General features: G+C 49.1%; 2 protein-coding genes across 2 annotated transcripts in view; both read right to left on the reverse strand.

Moving 5' to 3' along the window:
• Nucleotides 1–6,036, reverse strand: part of LOC120036642 (protein kinase C alpha type-like) — a gene marked incomplete at its 3' end in the record, with an annotated part of 50,067 nt that extends 44,031 nt beyond the window's left edge. Inside the window, exon 1 of the mRNA XM_038983017.1 lies at nucleotides 5,667–6,036. Coding sequence (XP_038838945.1) covers nucleotides 5,667–6,036 — 370 coding nt within the window. The remainder of the gene's footprint in view (nucleotides 1–5,666) is intronic.
• Nucleotides 6,037–6,099: 63 nt separating this feature from the next.
• Nucleotides 6,100–9,929, reverse strand: LOC120036643 (serine/arginine repetitive matrix protein 2-like). The gene is made up of 5 exons (XM_038983018.1): nucleotides 9,705–9,929; nucleotides 8,725–9,294; nucleotides 7,595–8,610; nucleotides 7,178–7,420; nucleotides 6,100–6,886 (listed from the first exon to the last, which is right to left on the reverse strand). The coding sequence occupies exons 1-5, from the start codon at nucleotides 9,927–9,929 to the stop codon at nucleotides 6,100–6,102; spliced, it is 2,841 nt and encodes a 946-aa protein (XP_038838946.1).
• Between the last annotated feature and the right edge of the window lie 676 nt (nucleotides 9,930–10,605).

Here is a 10,605-nt window from a genome sequence, read left to right on the forward strand (position 1 = left end):
GTAAGGATGAATCAAGACCATGGACCAATGTCTGATCAGAACTCGTGGTCTAATTTGATCTTAGAGTGGACTGAAGACATGGACAACAGACTGTAAGAAACAAAAATAGCATTTGACAAATGTAAACAGAGCAGCACTAAGAGGCAGTGAAACACAGTTCTCCCTCACATATCTTATCACATATCTTATCACACATCTTATCATATATCTTATCACATATCTTATCACATATCTTTTCACATATCTTTTCACATATCTTATCACATATCTTATTACATATCACATATCTTATCATATATCTTATCACATATCTTATCATATATCTTATCACGTATCTTATCACATATCTTATCATATATCTTATCACATATCTTTTCACATATCTTATCACATATCTTATCATATCTTATCACATATCTTATTACATATCACATATCTTATCATATATCTTATCACGTATCTTATCATATATCTTATCACATATCTTTTCACATATCTTATCACATATCTTATCACATATCTTATCATATATCTTATCACATATCTTTTCACATATCTTATCGCATATCTTATCATATCTTATCACATATCTTATTACATATCACATATCTTATCATATATCTTATCACGTATCTTATCACATATCTTATCATATATCTTATCACATATCTTTTCACATATCTTATCGCATATCTTATCGCATATCTTATCACATATCTTATTACATATCACATATCTTATCATATATCTTATCACATATCTTTTCACATATCACATATCTTAATACATAACTTACCACATATCTTATCCCACACAGAGTAAGGAGAGATAAGCCAAAAGAAAACAGACAACTCAAAACAATTATGCAAAGAAGTTCTGCAGCCAAGACGATCTAAAATGTATATATTTATTTTTCTATCCAACATAATTGAACAGCACAACCTTACTTTGCACAGACATGAGACTGATAAGGTATAGTAAGCAGAGTAAGATGTTAACCTTGATGATCCAATCATTCAGAGCGTGTGAGTGTGTGTGCGTGTGTGTGTGTGTGATGGGAGGGATTATTGACGCGTTGCTACAGAGTGTTGCTCAGTGGGAGCTCCAGGAACGAGGAACGATGAGGTCCATTGACTGAGTGATGTATGTGTGTGTATTAAATATGCATGCAGAGCACTGTGTGTGTGTATGTGTGTAAGAGTGTGTGTGCAAGGGGGCGTGTGTCTGTTTGTGTGTGCGTGCGTGGTATTATACAGAATCATGCCGCAGTGGGGCTACAGACTACACATCTATACATGCACCCACATACATTCAATATCACACACACACACATACTCAAATGTACATACACACATGACTGTGCAGCCCAACACTTTCAAACAAAATCACAATCACGCATACACACAAACATGCACACATTCCTAATGACCTCCAGATATTTCTGACTAGAAAACATAATGTTCCTGGGAGAGTAGAGCGCCAGCCAGGCAGTATCGCTACCAGCCACTATACAGCACCATCCCAGTGTTATCCACTATGCTGTACAATATCACACTATGCAGAACAGCACAGTTCAAACCGTGTGTTTTCAGTATGCACACACACAAGCATGCACCCCCCCCCCCCCCCCCCCGCACAGACACACACACACACCTCTCACAGCCACAACACTAGGATACAACAAACTGTATTTCACAATCAAAACATAGCCCAACAAAAGTCTAAGTCATTCACATGTACATTTTTTCTTGACAAAATGATTGATAGCACGTCACATTTCCATAGTCAGCCAGTCATCAGTCCAGTTCAGTCCAGTTTAAGATGTAAGTAGTATAGAAAGCAGACACATGCAGTGCAACACCACCAAGTTAACCTTCAAGCACTGTTCCAAGGTCAGGTTTAATTGTTCAATCCCCAATGATTATGGTTAGGACTGGTTGAGGGAGAGCAGATCCTAGACCAGAGCTTGAGGGCAACATGAAGGACATTATGCTACATTACATTACCCAGCAAGCACCAGGTGGGGGTGGTGTACTGGACACCATGGCAACGCCATGGAAACGCCATGGCAACACCACTGCAACATAGCAACTAAGGTCTATGTTGCTGCCCGGCAGTTTGGTACAGCCCAGACTTGCTACAGTGGCATGGTCGTCAGATACACACTTCAATCACATCGTTAATAACATTGTTAATTCATTAATTCATTAATCAATCAATTAATTGATCATCATCTTCAACAATCAGTCGAAAGGAGCAAGAACACAGTATCTACTGGTCTCTGGGTTTTTTTGCTAAGTGAGAGACAGATGGAGGGATAGACAGATTGAAAAAGAAAGATGATCAAAGAAACTAAATTAAAGGAAAATGTTAAATAAATGAGAGATATGATTTAGAGCTGAAAAGACTAGTCTGGAACAAACCGCTAAAATAATGGATGGATAGATGGAGAGAGAGAGAGAGAGAGAGAGAGAGAGAGAGAGAGAGAGAGAGAGAGAGAGAGAGAGAGAGAGAGAGAGAGAGAGAGAGAGAGAGAGAGAGAGAGAGAGAGAGAGAAGATGAATAAAAATAACAACAAATATATATAATGTTAGGTAGTACAACAGTTAGTGACAGACTGATAGATATATTAGATACAGGTAGATGATAGAGAGATTAGACTTTTTTCTCATCTTTTTTTGTCACAGGCACTAATGTCTTCACAGTCATATAGGAGGTATCCAAATTCAAAATGATTTCAGTGTCTAGAATTGCTACAAAGCTAAAACATTTAAAACTAATCATCTAACACTTCCCCCAAGTGTACCAAACTTAACTCATATATATACCTGTATGTATATACATATATATATATATATATGTATATATTTATTTGTACATATATATTTCTGTATAGATAAATTATAGAATTTGTAAATGATAAAATTTAATACAATAGTCAATCAAATATCTACGTTAAATCACAGTATAACATGGTACATTCTCAAAAACATAGTATATATTAATATATATTTTTTTCTCAGCAAAAAAATGTAGCTACAGGGTTTTAAAAGTCACTTCTGTTCATGCAGTCACAGACTTAAGTATTAGCGCCTTGATACAACTCAATGATGCTCGATGACACAACAGGGTTCAGCACTCCTGATTGGCTTAAAATGACCTCATTCCAAACATTAGAACTGTTTCCACGGTTTCCACTGTTGGGGCGCTGGGACGAGCGAGCTACCTCAAGGAAAGATGGCCGCCCTGGTTCCTAAGCTTTAGCTAGAGTACAACTACACAAACCCCTCCACTGCAAGCCTCTGGGATTTCAATCTTCTAAACATGCAATGATTTCTGGGCTTTTCCAAGGTGTAGGGGGGCAGAAGGATCATGGGGACGACAAAAGCATCTCTCTATAACTATGATAAATTGTTTCCAAAATATGGCCCCTTGACAAAGCAGTATGTGCTGTAGAGAAAAGTAAAATGACAGCCTGTCTTTGTTCAGAAGTGGAAGGTGTTTTGGGGGGGTGGGGGTGGGGGCCTGGACTCAAAAGACCGTCCAACCTTTTGATCTGTGACGACATGCACAAACCCAACTCGACGACATAGTCCCTCACATAGCAGGATCAAGCCCCATCAAGCCCTCCATTCCAGACAGGATCAACAGCATCCCAAAAAAGGTTACAAAGTCTAAAAGTTCTACATCATGTCAAAGCTACATTCAACTAGGAGAAGCTGGGGGTTCGGCTGTGGGCTGGTCTCAGAGTGGAGTAGAGAGCTGAGGTGAATACGTCATACCCATGGAGAGCATGACGCTGCATGACACAGCTCTTTTAGATGACACACACACAGAAACACCAAAGCATGGTACGGTCTATAGTTTTGGTTTAACAATGTATTTTGGCACTTTAATGCACTGTCTGTTTATTCTCTGTTTGACACCTGTTGAGTTGTTCATAAGGTGTAGCCTGAGCATGGTACTGTTCAGATGACCTTATCTGTAAATCACCTGCACTTACACACTACTAGTTCTTCACAGATCCTTATTGTGTAGAGATGAGTGGATCTGAGCAGTGCCTGGCCTAGGCCCACCCCGGGGAACAAGCCAACAGGCCTACAGGTTGTCACATGACTCAGCACTCCAAGTACTATCAGTCTGCCATTGTATTATCATCACATTAAAGAGGGCAATATTGCTATTGATGACTTATTCCAGTCTTTTTTAATGATAGAACACAGTTAAATCTCTATGTCTCACATAGTAGACTTCACTCCCACATAGTATTCCCTTCATAGTGGTATTACTACATCCGTCTTGCTGTGAAACTACATTTCTAATAATGACAGTAGTCGGGTATTGGCACAGTATTGTTCTTCACCATGGTATAATAACTATTGTGTGCTGTAATGACGGCATGTGGATGGCTTATGCGATGACCAATTGTGCTTCATAAGATGCATCTCCTTCACACTGGTGAGTGTGTCTTCCAAGCAGGAGGGAATGAAAGGCCATGAGAACTATTTTAAAATACACTGCTCAGGGTTTCAATGACCCATTACTCCTAATGACTAAAGCTAAGCTGTCCTGATTCCTCCACATAATAACCTAATGTTTTACATCTTCAATGTATTGTCAAATCGACTCAGCTCAGAGATTCTCACTCAGTCCTCTCAAGCTCATTTGAATATTATGCAGCCATCTAGTGCCAATTGTAGATATTCGAACCAATCATGTCCTCCATCCTCTCTCCTAATAGAGAATGTTGTATTGCTCACGTGTGAAATACTATACAGATATACTCATGAAAACAGATGACAGGAAACCAATTTGGCTTAAAAGCTGTGGAGTAGAAATTTGGCACTGCTTTCCAAACGTTTCTCACGTCCAAGTTCAGCCCCAGCCGACCTCCCTGCTGCTTGAAATACTAACAGAACAACACATAGATAGATAGAATAACAAAGAAGCTATAAGGAGAAGAAAGAAACGAAAAGACAGACGGGAAAGAAAGATCTCGCTACATGTCTTTTTTTCTTCTGAATGTTCCGTTTGTGTCTGGAACACAGTGATGTCATCGTGCTCCTCAGCGGAATGACAAGAGTCTCTGTTCTGAGTTCTGATCGGACCAGAGGAGAAAGGACAGGCTCCAATGAGGTGGCGGAGAAAGTCTCCTGTTAAATCTAATTGGGCAAAAGGGTTTGTAGTAAACATGACATCACAGGGGTTGGTATCCTTCCCTTCCGGGGGGCTTCGGTCACGCTAGATGGCCCTGAAGATGTCATGAGGTCAAAGTGATGTCACTGTCCTCACTGGCCAATGAGAGATGGGAAGCCAGACAGAGCGTGTGTAAGAGAGAGGCGACTGCATTGCTTTTATATCAACCAACTTACAAAAGGGGAGAGAGATGAAGGGGGGGTCTCTCCAACGTGAGGATGCAGTCTACCAATCCAATTCAAAAGGGGATGATGTGACATGTCCCTCAGCCAATGGGGACAGGAGAGCTAGAGTCTGTGGGAGTGTTAACCAGTCGTTGGATCCTTACAGGAGCAGGCCGGTCTCTCCGCTACCAACGAGGTGTGTTCAGTCAGAACCAGAGGGAGGGAGACGAGCGCGTGTGTGTGTGTGTGTGTAAACATGACATCATTACTCACAGTTTGGAGACTTGTCTTATCCATTGTTCTGACTGGGGGAAGAGAGGAGGACCGACGATGACATCACAAAGCTCAGTTCCGACCGGAGGAGGAGTTGTGGAGCTGCTATCGCCCCAGACGACATGGCCTCGCCCTCACTCTCGGTGTCATGGGACCCCTCCAGGCGGATGTAGGTGACCCTGGTGTGGTGCCTCACTGTGGCCCTCACCAGAACACGCACCAGGGACCGGGTTACTATGGTTCCGCTTTCACCCACAGCGGAGACAGCCATGGTACAGTCATCCCTAGTTGTTCCTGTAGCAATGGTCACTAGCTGATGGTCATTTGTAGTCGCCATAACAGCAGTCTCAGTTGCCGTGGCATCCCCCGTTGCCATGGCACCGCCTTTGGTAACAGTTGCCATGGCGTCAGTGGTTTCAGCGGCGCCGGTGTCGGCTCGCGTGTCTCCCTCTCTCGTCTCCCCCTGTCATACCTCGCTCTCCAGGCTGGAGAAATGGGCGGAGCCTCGTCGGGAGCATAGGCTCTTGGCCTTGAGTGGCAGGTGGGGGGAGTAGAAGCGCCCGGGCTGAGGCACTGACCGTAGTCTCTGGTACAGGAGCTTAGCACTGGCCGAGGCAGAGGACGTGGAGGGAGGAGGAGGGATGGGCACCGGCAGGGAGGAGGATGAGGAAGGGGCACTAGGTAGGGGTTGAGGGGGCGAGAGGGAGGGCTGAGGGGGGTGGTCCACTATCCCTCCTGGCTGCTGTGTGCTGAGGCTTGCCTGGCTGCCTGACTTGGCCTGGCCCTGGTCTGGTTTGGGAGGGAGTTTGGGCCGTGAGCCCCCACTGAAGCTGTGGCAGTGGGGGAGCAGCTCCTCCTGGCTGTGGGACAGGGCCGTGCTTCCTCTCTTCCCATGGCCGTGTGACCGCCCTTGGGGGTGCGGGTGCACATGGGGGTGGGGGTACTGGCTACATGAACATGACACCCCAGACCCCTGGTTTCTGTCTCGTGCGTGTCCCTTGCCCTTCCCCCTTCCTCCCCTTTTCCACTTCTTCTCTCCCTTCATTGGGAGTTTGTCCACAGACCAGTACCGTCGGGGGGGCGGGAGGTTTGCTGGAGGGGGGGGCCACTGGGACCCCAGACCTCCACTCCCTCCCCCTGACGCCCACCCTACTCCTGGCCCTGAACCCCAAGAATCTCCCCCCGCCCTGCCCCTGCCCTCCACTCGCCCTAGTATAGAGTCGTCTCTGCTGTTGATGCTGCCCCCTTTCTCTCTGGAGGGGTATGTGCCGAAAAACCAGTTCCCTCCCCCTATCCCACTATTCCCTGGTCCTCCAGCCCCCCCACTACCCTCCCTCCCCTCCCAATACCTCTCAAATCGCCCAAACTCCCCTGATGAGCCCTCATCAGAGTAACTCTCCTCTGCTCTCGCCCTGTCTCTTTCTGACTCTGACACAGCACCTCTCCCACCCGCCCTCCTCACCCTCTCCTTCACCCGTTCCCTCGCTCTGTCTCTCTGCCTCTCCTCCTCCACATCTTCCTCATCATCCTCCTCAGAGTCCCACTCATGGAAGGAGAGCCCCTCCTGGGTGTTAGCCCTGCCTTTCTCATAGTGCATCAACAGAGGCCTCTTCTCTCCTTCTCTCCCTCCCTCCCTCCTCTCCACCCCTCTACTCCTCTGCCTCTTGGAGAGTGGGATGAGGGGAGGGAGGGATGAGGGGTGTGTTCCAGAGTTGGGGTCCCCCCCTTCCCCGTTTCCTCCGCTCACCCAGAACTTGACCGAGGCGGGGAGTTTGGGGTAGCGCTTACTGGGGGGTCGATGTCTGGAGTGGGAACGGGATGATTTGGGCCGCCTCTCCCTGCTCCTGCTGCTATCCTCCTCTCTATCACCCCCCTCTTCCTCTTCTCCCTCCCTCCTTCCTCGCTCCCTCTCTCCTGCCCATGCTGAATCTCTCCCTTTCTCCCCAAACGTACTACGATACTGGGTTGGAAAGGAAGAGTAGTCTGGCATCCCTCCTTCTCTCCCTCCATCCCCCTCTCCCTCCCTATCTGCCTCCACATCCCCCTCTTCTTGCTCGGAACGCCCAGTCGATTTCTTCCTCTTCTTCGTCTTCAGCGCCTTCTTCTTCCGCTTCTTTTTCACCTTCCGTCTCTTCCTCTCTTTGTCTCTCTCTCGTTCCCTCTCCTCCCTCTTTTTCCTCTTCTTCTTCTTTTTCTTCTTCTCTTTATCTTTCCTCCTCTTCTTCTCTCGTTTCCTCTCGTCATCTCCTCCTCCACTGCGATCCCTCTCTCTCTCACCCCAGCCCGCCCACCACTCCTGTAACTGGGCCAACTGGCTACCTCCTCTCTCCCTCTCCCTGTCTCTCTCCCCTCGGGCAGGGCGTGGTTTTCGGGGTGGTATAGGTGGTGGCTGGCGCCCGTGACTGAGGGAGCGAGAGGAGATAATTGAACGCTGTCTGTCCCTCCCCCTCCCCAGGAGAAGACTGGACTCCTCGGTCAGCTCCTCATCCTCATCATCCTCCTCTGCGTCCAAACCTTCCCGCGTGCTCTGAGAGGTCAAGGAGGAGGAGGAGGAAGGAGAGGAGGAGCGAGAGGAGGAGGTAGAGGAAGAGGTGGACAATGTGTTAGAGGAAGAGGAGGAAGTTGAGCTGGTGTAGGGGAGTGAGGTGGAGGGGGAAGGGGGAGTGTAGGTGGGGGACATGGGCATGGTTACGGGGAGCGGGAGAGGAGGAGAGAGGGGGCGTCCCCTCCTCCCTCCACCGTCCCTCGCTCCATCCCTTCCTCCTCCCCTGCGCCCCAGTGGTAGGATGTTCTCATACAGAGGCCCGCCTGGCTCTTTGGGCTTCTTGGGCCGGCGCTTCCTCCAAAAGGATGAGGGGAGAGGGGGGGAGGGTTGTGGCAGCGGGGGGTTAGTGGGCAGAGGGACTGGGGTCACGCCCACGGCTTGGCTTTTAGGAGGCAGCCGAGGCGTCCCCAAAGGTTTGACCCCTCCCTTCCCCTGACACCCAGCACCACCACCTCCCACCACCCTCTTCCCCACCCCCTGGTCAGGACCTTTCTCTGAGTAGAAGGCCACAGTGGCAGGAGGGGGTTGAGGGTGGCTCCTGGGGGCTGTTTTGGGGGTCTGGGACCCTGCCGGCTGGTCCATACAGGGCCCCAGACCCTCAGGGTCGATGGGTCCATAGTAGCGTTTATATCCATCCAGCCCCCCACCACCACCACCACCAACCCCCACTCCTCCAGCTGTCGTGCCCCAGGTCGGAGCCACTTTCTGGGGGAAGGGCCCCATGTCTGCGACGGCCCCGCGGACGGCCATGGGGTTGGTGGCGGTCCCGGCCTTGGGCAGCCTCCAGCGGTCCACCACGGCCAGTCTGCGATCGGTCCGGGGGAGGAATGTGGAGCAGGGCAGGGGCGCCCCCAGCATGGGAGTGTTGGAGGGCCCCAGCGCCGTCCCAGAATGCACCACGGTGGGAGGGGATCCAGGTAGTTGTGTTTTGTAGACGGGCTGTGACTGTTGCTGCTGCGCCATGGTCAGGGCCGGGTTGGTTGATGACGCACTGACCAAGTGTGGCGGGGGCGGGATTGTTACCATGGTGCCATGATGGTGGGGTAGCATAGCCATGGAGGATTTGGCCCTGCCCGGCGTGGTTTCATCCTCAAAGCTACAACAACTGTACATGCCCTGGTAGAGAGGGAGAGATAGAGAACAAGCGGGGAATGGTAATGAACATTCAATCATATATTAACAGAATCAAATCAAACATGCCCTATGTGACTGAGGGACGAGCAGTTATCAGTCGAGCTGTATGCATAATATATATTAGTATGTGTTGTTTCTGTCAATGTCATCGTCAAGGTTACCATACATCCTGAGTGTGAGAGGAATTGAATTCCAATGAATCCTGTGAATTGACTGAGTGGAAATGGAATTGACCTCAACATACAGGTCACACACACACATTACACACGCACGGACACATGCACACGGACGCAGGCAAACACACACAAACACACCGACACACACACATAAGATAGCTCTATCTCTTGACCCCACCCCACACACACACACCATTTCCCACCACACAAACTCACCCTACTGATGGCCAGTAGGAAGTCCAGTCTCCCAGAGCTGGTAGCCATGCAGTGTCTGAGCCTCCAGTAGACCAGGTGCTCCCAGGCAAATACCAGCAGACTGAGCCCCATAGCCACCAGCAGCATGTAGAAGACACCCGCCATGTTGTCTATGTCCAGCTTACTGCTCATCACTTCAATCTTATCATTGTGACAGATACCAGACAGCCACAGACGCTCCAGCATCTCAATCTCATCTGGGGAGGGGGGAGAGGGGAGTGAAACAGGGAGAAGGGGAATAGGGGTAGGGACAGAGAGCGATGGGGGATAGGGAGAGGGCAAGATAGAGATGGGGGATAGGGAGAGGGACAGAGAGAGATGGGGGATAGGGAGAGGGACAGAGAGAGATGGGGGATAGGGAGAGGGACAGAGAGAGATGGGGGATAGGGAGAGGGACAGAGAGAGATGGGGGATAGGGAGAGGGACAGAGAGAGATGGGGGATAGGGAGAGGGACAGAGAGAGATGGGGGATAGGGAGAGGGACAGAGAGAGATGGGGGATAGGGAGAGGGACAGAGAGAGATGGGGGATAGGGAGAGGGACAGAGAGAGATGGGGGATAGGGAGAGGGACAGAGAGAGATGGGGGATAGGGAGAGGGACAGAGAGAGATGGGGGATAGGGAGAGGGACAGAGAGAGATGGGGGATAGGGAGAGGGACAGAGAGAGATGGGGATAGAGAGATGAACAGAGAGAGATGGGGGATAGGGAGAGGGCAAGAGAGAGATTGGGGATAGGGAGAGGGACAGAGAGAGATGGGGGATAGGGAGAGGGACAGAGAGAGATGGGGGATAGGGAGAGGGACAGAGAGAGATGGGGGAGGGGAGAGGGACAGAGAGAGATGGGGATAGAGAGATGAACAGAG

The sequence above is a fragment of the Salvelinus namaycush genome, unplaced genomic scaffold, assembly GCF_016432855.1.
Source record: "Salvelinus namaycush isolate Seneca unplaced genomic scaffold, SaNama_1.0 Scaffold1408, whole genome shotgun sequence".
Classification (NCBI taxonomy): Eukaryota; Metazoa; Chordata; class Actinopteri; order Salmoniformes; family Salmonidae; genus Salvelinus; species Salvelinus namaycush.

Bases quoted from the DNA above. Each gene is read 5' to 3' on its own strand.
- LOC120036643 (XM_038983018.1), bottom strand. From the start codon at position 9,929: ATGCTGGAGCGTCTGTGGCTGTCTGGTATCTGTCACAATGATAAGATT. The intron at 9,295-9,704 runs GTGAGTTTGTGT...CCTCTCTACCAG, and splicing joins TCCTACTGGCCATCAGTAGG to GGCATGTACAGTTGTTGTAG. The intron at 8,611-8,724 runs GCCCCCAGGAGC...GCTGGGTGTCAG, and splicing joins GGTCCCAGACCCCCAAAACA to GGGAAGGGAGGGGTCAAACC.